The following is an 18,642-nucleotide window of genomic DNA, read 5'->3' as shown; positions in this document are numbered from 1 at the left end:
TTTGGTCAATATGGGCATGTGAAGGCTTGTATTTTGAAGGACAAGTTGTACTTTTGAACATCACCATTGGTTTTAAATTACACATCATGTACTAGAAAACAGGAAAACAATTCTTAGTGTGGTGAAATTGCAAAAAAAAGTGCAATTCCACCGTTTTTTTTTTTTTTTTACCAAGTTCACCAAATGCTAAAACCGATCTGCCATTATGATTCTCCAGGTCATTGCGAGTTCACAGACACCAAACATGGCTAGGTTCTTTTTTATTTAAGTGGTGAAAAAAAAATTAAAAATTTGTTAAGAAAAAAAAATTGCTCCATTTTCTCAGACATTTAGCATCACCATTTTTTGTGATCTGGGAGAGGGCTTTTTTTTTTGCGTGCCAAGCTGACGTTTTTGTTGATATCATTTTGGTGTAGCTAAGGCTGGTTTCACATTTGCGTTTTTTAGCGCTGGAAAAAAACGCATATGTGCGCATGCGTTTTTTCCCCTATATTTAACATGGGTGCGCATACCTGCGCGCTTGTAAGCGCATGTATGCGATTTTCATGCGCTGCGTTTTTTTGGGGTGTGCGTTTGTATTTTCCAGACGCAGCATGTTGCATTTTTTGGCCCTGCAGAAAAGCGCATGCGCACATATGCGCACGTTTTGCGCTAAAAATGGCCATTATAGCCTATGGATGCGCATATGTGCGCACTGGCATGCTCATGTATGCGTTTTTTTGCATATGCGTTTTTTTTTTTTAACCATGGAATTTAGGGGTTTGGGTTAGAGTTAGGGTTAGTTAAGGGGGTTTAGGATTAGGGTTAGGGTCAGGGTCAGGGTTGGGGTTTGGGTTAGGGTTAAGTATGGTTTGGTTAAGGGTTAGGGTCAGGGTTAGGGTCAGGGTTAGGGTTAAGTATGGTTTGGTTAAGGGTTAGGGTCAGGGTTAGGGTCAGGGTTAGGGTTAGGGTTAGGGTCAGGGTTAGGGTCAGGGTTAGGGTTAAGTATGGTTTGGTTAAGGGTTAGGGTCAGGGTTAGGGTTAGGGTCAGGGTTAGGGTCAGGGTTAGGGTTAGGGTCAGGGTTAGGGTTAAGTATGGTTTTGTTAAGGGTTAGGGTCAGGGTTAGGGTCAGGATTAGGGTTAAGTATGGTTTGGTTAAGGGTTAGGGTCAGGGTTAGGGTTAGGGTCAGGGATAGGGTTAGGGTCAGGGTTAGGGTTAGGGTCAGGGTTAGGGTTAAGTATGGTTTTGTTAAGGGTTAGGGTCAGGGTTAGGGTTAGGGTTAGGGTTAGTAAAGTCATGGTTTGGGTTAGTGTGAGGGGCCACCTAATGTTGGAAAAAAACGCAAACGCGGTAAAAACGCACTAAAAACGCATACAAACGCATAAAAACGCTGCGTTTTTTTCATGCATGCTCATAAAAATGCTTGAAAAAACGCAGCAGTTGTATGCTTTTGTATGCGTTTTTTCAATGCGTTTTTTTGCGGGAAAAACGCGCTGCAAAAAAAAGCAAGTGTGAAACTAGCCTAAGATCTTTTGATCACCCATTATTGCAAATTATTTCAATGTAGCGGCGACACAAATAAAAATTCTGATGTTTTTTATTTTTTTATCGCTATGCCATTTAGCAATCGAGTTAATTCTTTTTTATATTGATAGATTGGGCGATTCTGAGCCCGGTGACACTAAATATGTGTATATTTAATTTTGTTATTGTTTTATTTTGAATGGGGTGAAAAGGGGGTAATCTGCACTTATGTTTTTTAATTTTTTAAAAAACTTTTTTTTTTTACTTTTTTCATGCTTCAATAGTCTCCTTGGGAGACTAGAAGTTGCACTACTTTGATCGCCTTTGCTACACACAGGCAATGATCAGATCGCCTGTGTGTAGCAGAAACGCTCACTTGCTATGAGCACCGACCACGGGGCGGCGCTCACCGCAATTTGGCAATGACAACCATAGAGGTCTGCTGCAGACCTTTGGTAGTCATACCGACCCATCGGTGACCCGCGATCATATGATTGGATCACCGATGGGCGGGATTAGTGACGCGCTTCCTGTAAGCACGAGTTAAATGCTGCTGTCAGAGAATGACAGAAGCATTCAACTAGTTAACAGCTGCAGGTGGATCGCGATTCCACTCGCGGCTGTTGCGGGCACATGTCAGCTGTATACATCAACTGTCATGTGCCCGGAAATGTTCGAGCTCAGCACCGGAGCCAGCACCAAACATGGGAAGTCCAACATGGGTGTACTATTACGCCACATGTCGGAAAGGGGTTAAAGTGCAAAGTAGCATATAAAAAAGCTTGAAAGGTGCATGTACCTTAGGAGACACAAAAACACTCTACATTATGTCAGGGAGCGCTCCCATCAGCCTCAGGCCACACACTGTATCTGTCTGATATAATAAAACAAAATAGAATATGGTGTAAATATACACTTAGTAGTATAACTTTTTATTAGAAAAAATAACTAAACTCTAGACAGTGCAATATTGACTAAATAGATATAAAATAAATATAAAGATATAGATACATCGTTACTATACTGCATCCAAGGTACAGTTGTATGAAATTGTACCATACCGATATTACACAGTACACAGATATATGGAGCGTGTATTGCTGATATGTGTATTGAAAACAAGCAAATATTTTATTGAACAGCAAAAGTAATCTCAATAGAGAACATAAGGGAGTTCGATAATGAATCTCATGTACCAGTAAACAGGAGGTGTCATGTAAAATAGGGGTTCACCTTTTAATACCATGTAAGTTTAAGGTCCATGAGGAGCCACAGCTTTCCTAAAAGCTCTGTGCATATTTATACATATACACACAGTAGCATGTAAAAGTTTGGACACCCCTGGCCAAAATTACTGTTATTGTGAACAGTTAAGCCAACTGAAGATGAAACGATCTCTCTCTAAAAGGCCTAAAGTTAAAGATTACAAAATGTCAGAAAGTCAGACATTGCTTTTCAACCATGCTTCCACAGAATTTTTAAAAAATAAAACTCATGAAATAGGCCTGGACAGAAATGATGGTACCCTTAACTTAATATTTTGTTGCAGAACCTTTTGAGGCAATCACTGCAATCAAATGATTCCTTTAACTGTCATTAGACTTCTGCACTTCTCGACAGGTATTTTGTCCCACTCTTCAAGAGCAAACTGCTGCAGTAGTCTCGTGTTTGAAGGTTGCCGTTTCCAGAGGGCATGCTTCAGCTCTTTCCAAAGGTGCTCAATAGGATTTAGGTCATGGCTCACTCATAGAAGGCCACTTCAGAATAGTCCAATGTTTTCATCTTAGCCATTCTTCGGTGTTTTTAGCGGTGTGTTTTGGGTTATTATCATGTTGCAAGACTCATGACCTGGGACTGAGACCAAGCTTTCAGACACTGTGCAGCACATTTCGCTCTAGAATCCCTTGATAGTCTTGAGATTTCATTGTACCCTGCACAGATTCTAGACACTCTGTGCCAGATGCAGCAAAGCAGCCCCAGAACATAACAGAGCCTCCGCCATGTTTCACAGTAGGGACAGTGTTCTTTTCTTGATATGCTTCATTTTTCCATCTGTGAGCATAAAGCTGATGTGCCTTACCAAAAAGTTCCATTTTTGTCTCATCTGTCCATAGGACATTCTTCTAGAAGCTTTGTGACTTGTCAACATATAGGTTGGCAAATTCCAATCTGGCTTTTCTATGATTTTGTTCATCAATGGAGTCCTCCTTGGTCATCTCCCATGAAGTCCACTTTGGCTCATACAACGACAGATGGTGCGATCTGACATTTATGTTCCTTGAGCTTGAAGTTCACCTTTAATCTGTTTAAAAGTTTTTATGGGCTCTTTTGTTACCATTCGTATTATCCGTCTCTTTGATTTGTCATCAATTTTCCTCCTGCGGCCACATCCAGGGAGGTTGGCTACAGTCCCATGGAGCTTAAATTTCTGAATAATATATGCAACTGTAGTCACAGGAACATCAAGATGCTTGGAGATGGTCTTATAACTTTTACCTTTAACATGTTTGTCTATAATTTTCTTTTTAATCTCCTGAGACAACTCTTTCCTTTGCTTCCTCTGGTCCATGTTGAGTGTGATACACACCATGTCACCAAACAGCACAGTGAGTATCTGTAGCCTCTATACAGGCCACTCACTGGTTCCAAGATTGTAGACACCTGTGATGCTAATTAATGGACACACCGTGATTTAACATGTCCCTTTTGTAACATTATTTTCAGGGGTACCATCATTTCTGTCCAGGTTTTATTTTTTTATTCTGTAGAAGCATGATTGGAAACCAATGTCTGACTTTCATTTTCATATTTTTATTTTTTATTTTTTATTACTTTTGTCAAATATATATATTTTTATGTATTTATTTTTTTATTTAACAGTTGCAGCACTGTGCTTTTGGATATAATGCATGATATTATGTTGTATATACAGACTGTAAAAATTAAAGATAAAACGTTTATAAATAACTTAATAAAAAAGTTATAACCTTGCATGTGCTGTAAGCCAACAACTTTCTACTAATCTTGTAACAGACTTGGAACAACACCTTCCTACTAGTCATCTGGGCAGTGCTGCACCTATGAATATTCACCTCTATTTTCTGGGCATGTGCCAGACATCTCTCCTGGTTTTGGACATGAAAGTGAGCTCTACTTCTTCGGCTTCATCTCTGTGCTGCGCATGCGCCTGACACTGAGTGACAGTGAGTTGGTGCACACACTGGTTCCTATTGAAGCTGAGGCAAGTTCACCTCACATTACGGCACAAGCCCAGGATACATGGCTTCACCCTGCAATGGAAGAATTAACTGGAAAGACAATAGCGCTATAGCGTCTTATCCGAGTAAAAAGTGACAAGAGGTAGGCAAAGATGCATATCTGGCCAGGGTTGTGAACCACCACCACGTAAGGCTACTGCAGACCCACAGAGGCTAATAGTGGAGAAGAATGGAATATGTTAATCCTGCGCTGCCTGGATAAAGAAGTCATAGAAGACAAAGACCAATGTAGATAGGTGCAGTTTGTCAACGCGTTTTGAAGTTTCACACTTCAGGGCAAAAAAAAAGTCTGTGGTTTGTCCTGAAGAAGAAGTGTAAAGCTACGAAACGCATTGACAAATAAACCGTACCTATCTACATTAGTTTTTGGCTTCAACGACTCCTTTGTCCAGGCAGCGCAGGACTAACAGATTCTTCTATCACCACCCGGATGACTAAGGCTAGTTTCACACTAGCATTACCGGGCGCAGCGCAGGACTGCTGCTAAGCTCCGCCCCTGTCCGTGCCCCCTCCGGTCAGCTCCTCCTCTGACCGCGTGACGCTGCATGCGATCAGCGTACTCTATATTTAGCGTTGAGTACGCTGGCCGTGTGCTGGCATGATTTTGCTGGCGCTTGCACCCTTTTGGCGCTGCGCTGAGCGCACAAAAATGCAACACAGTGCGTATGGCACACATCAGCGCAGCGCCAAAAGGGCGCAAGCGCTGGCAATTTCATGCCAGTGCACGATCAGCGTTCCCAACGCTAAATATAGGGTACGCTGATTGCATGCAGCGTCATGCGATCAGAGGGAGAGCTGACCGGAGAGGGTGCAGCCAGGGGCGGAGCTTAGCAGCGGCCCTGCGCTGCGCCCGGTAAAGCTAGTGTGAAACTAGCCTAAGTATGACATTATGGCTAATAAAAAGCACAATAACTTGTTAGCGGTGCTTTAGAGGGTGTAAACTTACTGAGAGATTCCTTTTGACTTGATGCAGAAAATTTGCAGCTTTATATAGAATATAATTAGGATTATTCCCATCTGCTAAGGCTAGTTTCAGACTAGCGCTTCCGGGCGCAGCGCAGGGCCGCCGATAAGCCACACCCCTGGCTGCACCCCCTCCTGTCATCTCCTTCGATCGCATGACTGTGCATGCGATCGGCGTACCCCATACTTAGCGTTGGGTGCGCTGATCGTGCGCTGGTCTGATTTTGCTGGTGCTGCACCCAGCACAGAAAAATGCAATACAGCGCGTTTTTGTGCGCTGGGTGCAGCCCCTGCAAAATCAGACCAGAGCATGATCAGCGCATCCAACGCTAAGTATAGGGTACGCTGATCGCATGCATAGTCATGCGATCGGAGGAGGAGATGACAGGAGGGGTCGCAGCCGGGGGTGGGGCTTAGCGGCGGCCCTGCGCTGCGCCCGGAAATGCTAGTCTGAAACTAGCCTTAGATGGGTAAATTTGAAATGCGCTTGTAAAGACAAACAACTTTGCAATTTACAGTACTTATTATTAGCATGTTGCTCCATTCCCCTCAAATCTTTATTTTTTTTTTACTTTACAGTTTACCCCTAGTTGCCAGCTATCACTGCAAGAACACGTGCCGTGCCTACAAGCTGTTTTCTGCTGAGCTCGTTAGCACTGTACTTAGGCTGAGATTGTGATTGTCACAATGTTAGGTCCAAAATTAAGTATTAAAGCTATTTCAAATAAGTGGACATTCACTTTAATAACAGGGTATTCCTATCATCATTACTTTATTATTTCCCCATTAAATATCATTTCAGAGATATAGTTTATAATATAGAGGCTTTATGTATAGACTAAAGTAGACAAAAAAAGAGCAGTCACCCACTGATACCAGTGAGATTCCATTTTTCAAGTACATTTTAGAAAATGAAAAAGAAGGATCTGGCTGCTTCGGGTGACTGCTTGAGATACTGCCTGTGATATCCGAGTCCTGTATGTTATATAGATCTTCATTGAAACTAACAACTGAATACAACATACATTTAATATAATATTACAGGACGGTTTTCGAAGCATGGATAGTACACCGATGTTACATAGAATAAAAAGACAGTAGCATTCTTGTCTATTCACAGTGCTGTTAGTAATATGGCGCACGCTCACTGTGAGCGCTGAACATAGATTCCCCCCCAAACTTCTTAGTTTTTAGAATCACAGGTACGTCGCTCAAAGTAAAAAAAATTAAAAAGCTATGTACAATTCCAGTGTAGCATTGGTACCATAATGCTACAATATGCCAAAAATGTCTTCTGTAAGGATGCCATCCCTGTACTCTCTGGCAATGACTATATTAAGGTGGATGCAGTGCTAGGAAAGTGACGACCATCATCTTCTCCTATCCGAACTTCATTCTCGCAATCGGTGAGCTCCCAACGGGTGGAACCCTGGCGGGTTCTAGCATAGCCTCTGCATACAGTAACAGGTTACATAGAATATGTCTCTATTATATTTGGGAAAGAAATATGCATCAAACCTGATAGTGGTGCGGTACATGGAGCCTCACGAGTCCAGAAAAAACAGAACCAGGGCATCATTTTTACAAGATAATATTCAGAGATTCCATAGCTTTTAAAAGGAATCTGTTGGCAGGTTTTGTTATTTAGTACAAAAGCACCATGATGTAGGGGCTGAGACACTGATTCCAGTGACGCTTGATGTTTTGTCAATAAAAAAAATGTTTTCTCACCAGGAGATTATCACTCCTAGGTGTATCATGCCTCCTGGTCAACTTGTTCTGTGTAAGGCCGGTTTCACACTAGCGCATTTTCAACGCGCGCACGGCCGGGGGTAGCTCCGCCCCCGATCCGGCTCTCTGCCCGGCGTGCCCGCCCCTTCCTTGTAGCGCCGCCTCCTAGCGGACAGCGGCGCCTGCGATCGGCGCACCCTATCTTTAGCATAGGGTGCGCCGATCGTGCGCAGGCCGTGCGCTAGTTGCGCTTTGACCTGCGCTGCGCACTTTTGACGGTGCGCCGTGCGCGCCAAAATCAAACTTTTCGGATTTTGGCGCGCACGGCGCACCGTCAAAAGTGCGCAGCGCAGGTCAAAGCGCAACTAGCGCACGGCCTGCGCACGATCGGCGCACCCTATGCTAAAGATAGGGTGCGCCGATCGCAGGCGCCGCTGTCCGCTAGGAGGCGGCGCTACAAGGAAGGGGCGGGCACGCCGGGCAGAGAGCCGGATCGGGGGCGGAGCTACCCCCGGCCGTGCGCGCGTTGAAAATGCGCTAGTGTGAAACCGGCCTAACCCTGCCCCCACCATTGATTAGCAACTTTCTAACAATGCACAGTGTACACAGAAGGCTGCAAATCAGAGGTGTGGGCGGGGTTAGAAAGAGATCCGAAGCACTGATTGTATTGAAATCACAGCATGCAGACCGGCAAGTCACGCATTGTCGTAATCAAGGTCTCAACTTCTACATTGTGCTGCTCTCAGATTATACAGAAAAAACTTGGTGACAGATTCCCTTTAAATTAAAAGACGACACAGGTCTATCAAGTTCAACCCAAAACTCTAGGATGCTATTACTTCTATTGATATAAAAGGTTATTCCCATTTTAGTCTGAGTCGGTAATAACTTCAGCCGCTAAAGGTAATTCTATAGCTTCTCCTCCAGTGGTTGGAGCTGGATAGAGTTATTCCCCTGTCAGCACTGGAAGGTTGGGGAGGTAATTAACATTTAAATGGTGAGGGATGACACTCCATCACTCTTCCAGTATCAGCACTTTTATCCAATGTTGTTGTTATAAGTCTCGCTAAGATCAGTAGCTACACAATCCATCACCTCCAACAAAACAACTGGACATGAAGCAGCAAACGTAGTATGCCAGCGTCTGTCAGACCCTGGGTTTCGCCTGCTGGCTTTGTCATGGAGCAACAAGAGCTTACCCCAGGAAGAAATCGACAGATGAAACCCAACTTTGTGTAGAGGCTGTTATGTACAGTTGTGGCCAAAAGTATTGACAGCCCTGCAATTCTGTCAGATAATACTCCGTTTCTTCCTGAAAATGATTGCAATCACAAATTCTTTGGTATTATTATCTTCATTTAATTTGTCTTAAATGAAAAAACACAAAAGAGAATGAAGCAAAACAATGATCATTTCACACAAAACTCCAAAAATGGGCCAGACAAAAGTATTGGCACCCTCAGCCTAATACTTGGTTGCACAACCTTTAGCCAAAATAACTGCAACCAACCACTTACGGTAACCATCAATGAGTTTCTTACAATGCTCTGCTGGAATTTTAGACCATTCTTCTTTGGCAAACTGCTCCAGGTCCCTGATATTTGAAGGGTGCCTTCTCCAAACTGCCATTTTTAGATCTCTCCACAGGTGTTCTATGGAATTCAGGTCTGGACTCATTGCTGGCCACCTTAGAAGTCTCCAGTGCTTTCTCTCAAACCATTTTCTAGTGCTTTTTGAAGTGTGTTTTGGGTCATTGTCCTGCTGGAAGACCCATGACCTCTGAGGGAGACCCAGCTTTCTCACACTGGGCCCAACATTATGCTGCAAAATTTGTTGGTAGTCTTCAGACTTCATAATGCCATGCACACGGTCAAGCAGTCCAGTGCCAGAGGCAGCAAAGCAACCACAAAACATCAGGGAACCTCCGCCATGTTTGACTGTAGGGACCGTATTCTTTTCTTTGAATGCCTCTTTTTTTCTCCTGTAAACTCTATGTTGATGCCTTTGCCCAAAAAGCTCTACTTTTGTCTAATCTGACCAGAGAACATTCTTCCAAAACGTTTTAGGCTTTTTCAGGTAAGTTTTGGCAAACTCCAGCCTGGCTTTTTTATGTCTCGGGGTAAGAAGTGTGGTCTTCCTGGGTCTCCTACCATACAGTCCCTTTTCATTCAGACGCCGACGGATAGTACGGGTTGACACTGTTGTACCCTCGGACTGCAGGGCAGCTTGAACTTGTTTGGATGTTAGTTGAGGTTCTTTATCCAACATCCGCACAATCTTGCGTTGAAATCTCTTGTCAATTTTTGTTTTCCGTCCACATCTAGGGAGGTTAGCCACAGTGCCATGGGCTTTAAACTTCTTGATGACACTGTGCACGGTAGACACAGGAACATTCAGGTCTTTGGAGATGGACTTGTAGCCTTGAGATTGCTCATGCTTCCTCACAATTTGGTTTCTCAAGTCCTCAGACAGTTCTTTGGTCTTCTTTCTTTTCTCCATGCTCAATGTGGTACACACAAGGACACAGGACAGAGGTTGAGTCAGCTTTAATCCATGTCAACTGGCTGCAAGTGTGATTTAGTTATTGCCAACACCTGTTAGGTGCCACAGGTAAGTTACAGGTTCTGTTAATTACACAAATTAGAGAAGCATCACATGATTTTTCGAACAGTGCCAATACTTTTGTCCTCCCTCTTTTTTATGTTTGGTGTGGAATTATATCCAATTTGGCTTTAGGACAATTCTTTTTGTGTTTTTTCATTTAAGACAAATTAAATGAAGATAATAATACCAAAGAATTTGTGTTTGCAATCATTTTCAGGAAGAAACTGAGTATTATATGACAGAATTGCAGGGGTGTCAATACTTTTGGCCACAACTGTAAGCAAAGTAAGGTCGGGCAGTTGAAATTTTCATTGGCCAATCTTTTTTGGTTTTTTTCAAGGGATATAAGTCAATGCCAGAAGATTCTTGAAGATACCTATCATTTAGTGAAGACTATACAAAATTGAAAATATATCTTTATTCTAAACGCTAAATTACTATTTATAAATATTTACAATGATATATATTTTTTGCCATCTTAATGGTTTTTATTTTTTGATGGATCATCAATGTAAAAACATTTGAGTTCATATTTTTTTTATCTTGGTACCATCATTGACACTATATTGAACTCTCCTGCCCTTAGAAAGGACTTTATTCTTATTGCTCCTTTTTTGTTGTTTTTGGCTTGTTTGTTTTTCATTCAGATTCTCTTTAAAGAAGAAGAAAACTGGACATACAGAGCCTACAAGCAGAAACCACAGATGTACCACTACACAAGAGGGTCATTTCATAAGACATCACTATGTGAAACAGATGCCAAATAGATAGTGAAGGGGTTATCCTCATTTTCGAATAAAGTTGCCCCAGGATACAACCAATTACAAGTGGTTCCAGCTTCTGATCTCTAAAGATCAGCTGGTATCACTAAAGGAAACTCGAGAGAGTTGCTCATTTGCAGATCCATAATATTTGCATGAATGAGCATCAATGTAGTATATGGTCCTGTTGGATTCCTCAGAGAAAAATCTGCACTTTGCAGCACTTTGGCTCATAGTGGTGGTCCCGAGCAGTAGATTCTCCATATGTGACATTCAAATACTCTACCCCTCTAATCCGCCATACTTTTCCAGAGATATGGCTCTTTTTATTTAGTGCTAACCTTAATGGTCTTTACAATCAGGTGGTGCTCCAAGGTTCTGTGGGGGCATGTCATTATGCTGTGGGTAGCAATTAGCACAAAAGCTGATCACTTTTGTTTTGGTGACAGGTCCTCTATAATGTGAGAAAAAGAACAGAAAAACTTGACTCTGCGTGACTGGATAATATGGTGGGTCAATTAGTCTAAACTTCATGCCCCCAGCATAGTCAGGCTATGATGAGGGAAGTTCACAGTATATGGATCGCTGCAAGTTCTGCCTTCCCTCTCCTGCTTTAAGCAAGTTACAACAGCAGGAGCTTCCTGCTGGCTGTTGTAATCTAATCCAAGAAGTTTTTTTTTATCAACAAAGTTCAGTTGGTGAAGGTGCCGCTCTTTTTTTTCCAAGACGTTTGTTGAGACCCTGTTTACTAGTTACATCAAAACTTTTGCTGGTTTTGTGATCACGGCCCAATATCTTAGTAATTTCAGGAGGTGCTGCATCCCACTCTAGGACTTGTAACAATTTTTAACTTTTCAGAGTCAGTTTAAATCTTTTTTGGCTAATTTTTTATGCGGAAAACAAGCTGCCTAATATTTCTGAACTCTCTGATAAAGAAAGGTATATCTTTAGGCCTCACCCCCTCATTACACAAATACACATCACCTGACCTGCTTCATCCAAGTTTATACAGCGCGGAGATGGAAAATCTGCATAAAAATGATGATGTGGTCAAAATATGCATTTGCTTAACAATTGTGCACACTGTGTGTAGCCCCTTCACAGTATTAACCTGGCCATATACATTAGATAGCTGTCAAGAAAGTCACTGACTGACATCTCTGCCGGCAGCTTATCTCCAGGAGAATAAAGCGATCATCAGATCCAAAATTGGACACGTTCACTGACACCACCATTCACATTAGAGTGTCGGCCGAACCTGTCGTTATAGGCCGGAACGAGTGACATTAGCCTAATGTGTATGGTGGTCTTTACCGTCAACCCAAACATTGACTAAGTTCTCTGCACAGCCGGTGACCCTCAATGATCAAAGAGGGGTGATGTATTCCTAGAAAAATGTCATTGCTTTCTGAGATGGGAAAGACATTTAATCACCCATTACCAATATAAAAAATACTGCACTTATTTGATTTTCAAAGTTTCACAAAAAAATAATAATTCCTTTCATTCATCTTACAGAAAAATTACTGCACATCTTTTTTGGCTCAGATGACTTTGCATATTTGTAGCATAAATGCTTCAAAAATACAAATAATACACCCAATAAAAAACATTAACTATTATAAAGCTCAATGGAAAAGAAAGTCTAGAGTAGTTATCTATGTGATGCGGATTCTTGACCTGGAAGCAATCCAAAATACAATGGAGTCTTCTCATGGGTGATGAGTTGCAGCAGCCATCTTGGCTTTTCTTATTTTTATTGGTGTCAGTTTTTTCGGTTCTACAGTTTTCTCCGCTGGAAACGGCATTAATGGTCCCATTCATGTCAAGATCTTCTTCTTCAGGATCCTTTAAAAAATAAGTACATCAAGCATTATTAGTATGACCATTATGTGTAGTAGTATTACTAGTAGTATGTGTGGACACCAAATCCACCCCAGCCAACTACAATTTTCAAATTTTTACATTTACGTTTTTGGGTTGTTGCTTTTACCAAATTAAGGTGAATGGCATTAACAGCCAACTACATATACATACTGTATAGTCTTTGGACAACTTTTGTTAATATTTGTTACATAAAGATATCATTTTTTTGTACATCTTAATTGTAGAAATTAAATGCTTTTAGTTGAAGGCATTTATCTTTAGGACAGATTCCTAAAAAACAACAGGATTGGGTGTAGTTATGCAGGGATAAAACTAATAGAGGAAGAATCCAATAGATCGATGGCTGTGATGTGGCAGTCATGTGCAGTTTAGATAAATTTTCTTAGCCATATTAGACCATTGTATAGTAGTTGGATGTTCAGTCTAGCTCTCCCTTTCCATGATATACTTAAAAAAAAAAATTCATCACTGAGGCCCTGCTTCATTTGAGGACCGTGAACATCATCGCTGTAAGGTTTTGGAGAGCTCCATCAAGCTAACAATCCAGTCTGTGACAGTTTTATCAGGTGGAACATTTGTCACCTCTACAAGACTCCAGTTTCCCAAAAGAACCCATAGAGCAGGGGTGGGGAACCTCAGGCCCCAGGGCCATTTACGGCCCTCGATGACCTTTTATCAGGCCCCCGAGCAGATTCTTGATTGCCACAATCTCATTAATTTCTTCTTGCTCTGTTCGCACACACCCAGTGTTCACTACTGAACATTGAAAGGCATGCAATGAAAGATTAAGTCATGAAGCCAGTGCCAGAGTCAGGATGTACTTTGTGGGCGGAGTTTGCATGGCCCCTGAAGGATGGAATAAATATTCAAACGGCCCTTGGCAGAAAAAAAGATTCCCCACCCCTGGAAGTCAGACAAAGCCAAGTCAGATGGGCTTGGGTCAAAGTGAGTTGGCTTTAAATAGACAGACAATGTTGAGGGTAACACATTGGATCAAGGTCAGGTCAGGATAACTAAGAAAAAGTACCAGAGCACAAGAATAAATCCAAACACATTAAAGCTGGAGTCACACATAGCGACTTACCAGCGATCCCGACAACGATATCAACGTGTCAGGATCGCTGGTAAGTCACTATGTGATCGCTGGTGAGCTGTCAAACAGACAGCTTCACCAGCGATCAGCACAGTGATGCCGAGCGCCCGGCATCGCTGTGTTCGTTAGCGCTGATGCCATATCCCTATAAAAAAATAGAATTAAAATAAAAAATATTGTTATTCTCACCTTCCGACGTCCCGCACAGCCATCCTGCCTCTCTCCACGCTCCGGTCCCAGTAATCCTTTGCGAGAATGACCGCGAGAATGTCACGGTCTCGCGGCAGCGCGACGTCTTGCGGTCATTCGTGCAAAGGATCACTGGGAGCGGGAGCGTGGAGAGAGGTGGGATGGCTGCGCAGGACGTCGGAAGGTGAGAATAACAATATTTTTTATTTTTTTTGTTATTTTTTTACAGCTGATCGCTGGTCTCCCGCCTGTCACACGCAGCGATGCGTGCTGGCCAGCGGGAGACCAGCGATAAAAAATATGTCCAGAGGTTTCTTGCAGCGATCAGCGATACCGGCAGGGGGGCCGGTCGCTGATCGCTGTCATACACAGTGATCTCGCTGGTGAGATTGCTGTTGTGTCACAAAAGTTGTGACTCAGCAGCGATATCGCTAACGAGATTGCTATGTGTGACTCCCGCTTAACTGGCAATTCTCAGCACTTTTCTTGGAGTTTTAATTAGGGTGTGGTATCAGTAGGGAGCTGATTATACATGCTGAGCTGCTGGACAGCACACACACATTCTGCATGACAGTCCGAGCAACCAGAGTATGCTTGGCTGGACAACGCCTGCGCCTCCCAGTCATATTGGTCGTTTCATCTCCTCTACCACCATCACCTCTGTATATGGCGAACTATGGAGACATAGCTCTGGTCGGAATGTAACAGTTATTGTATGACTGTATTATTCTACATATTGTATAGCAGAATCATTTTTATGCATAATGACAATATAGTATAGAACTACAGATGAGTCCTTTGTTACCTCTACTTTTGGCTCAATTGAGAGCAAGATTTCCAGTTTTTTTAAAAAAAATCATGATTTTGTGATTCTTTGTCTGGATGTTTATGCTATATTTGTCAAATACGTGTTGTTCCAGTGACACGAATTGCTGCCAGTCAAGGGATTTACTAGTATGTATGGAAACTCTCTTTTTTTTTTTTTTTAAAGAAATTGGAATATTTAACCAAATTCAAGAAAAGTCGGACATATTGGTATTATTTGGCATTCAAAAACAGCATTTTAAAAATGTTATGTGAAAACTATCTAAACAAGGTTAACATGGATTAATATTTTGTGATACAACATAGAATGTTGTGGTGTTACCCAGCATTATTTCATCCTTAGGGATGTGTCCAATCATAGAGAGGATATATTAGTCCATTAAATACAACACACGCTCCACCAGAAGCGGTGGTCACATGGATGTACAAGACATCAATGAAAACTGTCAGGGGCCATCAGAGCTTCGGAATTTAAGAGGTGACTGATTGAACAAGTGATTGGTTATTTTTTTAGTCATTTCCTACTTTTAGCCACATTTTTTATTTCCCGTGATGAACTCCAAAATCATTTTAAACTACTAATTTACTACACACGTTTCTTGTCTTTTGGGTTATATTTTTAAAAAGTTTTGACTACTGTGCAAGAAATTTGTCCTTGAAAGAAATTCTTCAATTCAAGGGAAAGAAAGGTCATCATACGGCAGAAAGATTTCAATGTGGAATAAGAAACATCTAAGGAATTTAGACAATACAGAACATCACAAACTATGACAAAGTTAGCGGAGTGCAGTGCCCGTTGTGGTTTGCACTGTGCAGTTACTTTATCGAGAGGCAGCAAATGAGCAATTATATTTATAAGACTCCCAGTAAGACGTTGATCTCTACACTTGTTCCTGGCTGCATTAATTAGGCTTATAATGCCTAGTGAAAAACAGAATGAAGCGTAAAAGTAGCCTAATGGGCAGGGGGGTGGAAACGTACGCCTGTAGCCAAAAACAGCTCATTGGCCCTTAAGGTCAAACTCAACGAGTGACGGGAAAAAATATGTTCTCGGAAGGTTTTTACTTTCTTTGTAGTTCAGCTTTCTGTATAAATAACATAACTTAAAAACAATACTTAAGAAAAATGTTTCCATCCTAAATATGTTATCACCAATCCACTGAATACAAGAAAACAGCCCAGTGTGGGTCACACTTCAAGAACCAGAATGGGAGTCTTGTGTCCCTTGTTTTCCTCTTGAGCTCAAAGAAGTTGGTTGGAGAGGCTGGTTGTGCATGAACGATTATCATCCTCCCACAGCCCTGTCTTGCAGCTTATGGAGGATGAACAGAGAACAGGGGATGGAAGCCAACAATTTTGGCAATCAGTGGGGTCCAAGTTAGGGTCTCGCATTGATCTAACAGCTATGACTTTTTCAGTGGGTAAGTGATAACTTGTGTAGGTTGCAATAACCCTGTATAGAAGTGTTCCCACTACATAGTTTTATCACCTATACATAAAATCGGTGATTAATGTGAGATTGCTGGAAATCCATTTCTTGGGACATGCACTGGGGGGGCAAAGTTTCCTGTGTGAATGGAGATGTACTGTGCATGTATGCTACTGCTTTACCTCTCTTTAACATCATGATCGATGGGGTCTGAGCGCTATGTCTAGTGCAGACCTTGAAGGGACATCATATAGGATTTGTCTCTTTTTGAATCCCATGATAATATACAACCTCCTTGAGGCCTTGCCCTGGGCATAACTCGGTGTATCGGTTTTAGCTGGAGCGTTTCAATCCAAAAATGAAACCAATTTTTGTTTTCAAAGTTCTACATGTTTCTTAGCTACTATAATATAAAAAAAAAAACAAAAAAACCCTGATTTATTTCCTATTGCTGTACTCGTGTCAACCTGAATAATACCGCCAGGTCAACTTTATCAAGTAATGAATGTTGTAAATACAAAATCCCATAAAATCGATTAGTTACGATACTTGGAAGACGGGGAAGAAAAAGCAAAAAAAAAAGCTCAAAAATGGAAAATTTCCTAGTCATGAAAGTTTTAATAGGGAGATTAAAAAGCAAAAAAGGGGAGAAAACAAAAAAGGGTCGGAAAACAAAAAACTCAAAAATTGAAAATTTCCTGGTCATGAAAGGGTCAATCGGGAAATGAGAAAGCAAAAAGGGGAGTAAAAACAAAAAGCTCAAAAATAGATAATTTCCTGGTCATGAAATTGGGAAAAAATATAAACTTTTTTTATCCTCTACTTTATTTTTTTAATACTTTTGCAGAGTGCAACAGTTAAAGGGAATCGGTCACCACATTTTTGACCTATGAGATGCGGCCACCGCCATCAGGGGCTTATCTACAGCATTCTGTAATGCTGTAGATAAGCCCAAGATGTAACCTGAAAGATAAGAAAAACAAGTTAGATTATACTCACCGGGGGGGCGGGGGCGGGTGCGATGGGTGTCGTGGTCCGGTCCGGCGCCTCCCATCTTCTAGAGATGACGTCCTCCTTCTTATTTCTGCCGCGGCTCCTGTGCAGGCATACTTTATCTGCCTGTTGAGGGCAGAGCAGAGTACTGTAGTGCGCAGGCGCTGGACCTCTCTGACCTTTCCCGGCGCCTGCACACTGCAGTACTCTGCTCTGCCCTCAACAGGGCAGATAAAGTATGCCTGTGCAGGAGCCGCAGCAGAAGGAGGAGGACGTCATCTCTAGAAGATGGGAGGCACCGGACCGCGACACCCATCGCACCTGCCCCCGCCCCCGGTGAGTATAATATAACTTCTTTTTCTTATCTTTCAGGCTACATCTGGGGCTTATCTACAGCATTACAGAATGGTGTACAGAAGCCACTGATGGCCACAGCTTATAGGCCGAAAATGGGGTGACAGATTCCCTTTTAATCATCTGTGGTCAGTGCTTGATCACCGTCTCCTGTAGGCTATGTCTGCTGTATTAGCTGTGTGCAGGTATCGTGCTTTGATAAAATAAAAATGGCAGCTTCTAATAAATGCCAAACAAGTTAATTAAAAAATTTAATTTTCTACAATTAATTTTAAACCATTTTTAAAAATATTTGCTTATATACCGTAATTAAATAATCATTAATTTAAAAATAAAATTGTAAGACATTACCTTTAAAGCCCTGAGTGTCCACAGACCTGACTTTTAAATATTGAAATCTGCGCAGGCTAATTGTACTAAAAGTGTACAGAGCTTCTAAATCGCACCTAATGGCACGTCACCCTGTGGAGAACAGATGGGCTTTTATTCAGCTTAAAAATATATCGTGGGATTGAGTCTTTAACAAATGAGCCGGGCAGTCATTAAGGAAGTCTGATGGTGCAAAAAAGAAATAACATCTAGTATGAAGTGTTCTGGGTCAGGAATAAGGTTCTGATGAAATAACTTTCAGGAGAATTGTTGCTGATATATTTTGACCCAGATTCATCATTGTCTTTGTGACTGTTTTTTGTTTTGTGTCTTTAATTTGTTTGCACCCAATTCATTATTCTATTTGCGCTTTTTTTAAATTTTATTTTATATGTACTCGCGTGTTTTTTATATTTTTTTTTCACTTTATGCGTGGAGTCTAAGGGTACTTTCACATTGCGCTTTATCATGCATCATTTTTGAGCATATACTAGAAGCGAACACCCAAATGCAGTAGACTATGTCTGAGAGGCATATATGCCCATAAATGATGCATGACCGAGAGAACATTTGCTCTGTCAGCACCATTATAGTCTATGGCCCCGTCGGCACATACATCTGAATCCTGTTTTGCATAGGAGGGGTTCAGACACAAGCCTCG

At 41.7% G+C, this 18,642-nt stretch overlaps 1 protein-coding gene across 1 annotated transcript in view; it reads right to left on the bottom strand.

The window, feature by feature from the left end:
* Window positions 1-10,692: 10,692 nt before the first annotated feature.
* Window positions 10,693-18,642, bottom strand: part of GABRP (gamma-aminobutyric acid type A receptor subunit pi) — a 135,859-nt gene continuing 127,909 nt past the window's right edge. The window contains exon 10 of the mRNA XM_073546330.1: window positions 10,693-12,690. Coding sequence (XP_073402431.1) covers window positions 12,421-12,690 — 270 coding nt within the window. The 3' untranslated portion in view covers window positions 10,693-12,420. The remainder of the gene's footprint in view (window positions 12,691-18,642) is intronic.

Source organism: Dendrobates tinctorius, unplaced genomic scaffold (genome assembly GCF_039654945.1).
Source record: "Dendrobates tinctorius isolate UK_male_01 unplaced genomic scaffold, ASM3965494v1 ptg000147l, whole genome shotgun sequence".
Taxonomy (NCBI): domain Eukaryota; kingdom Metazoa; phylum Chordata; class Amphibia; order Anura; family Dendrobatidae; genus Dendrobates; species Dendrobates tinctorius.
The sequence above is the reverse complement of the archived record's forward strand: the minus strand, read 5'-3'. Positions and strand labels throughout refer to the sequence as shown.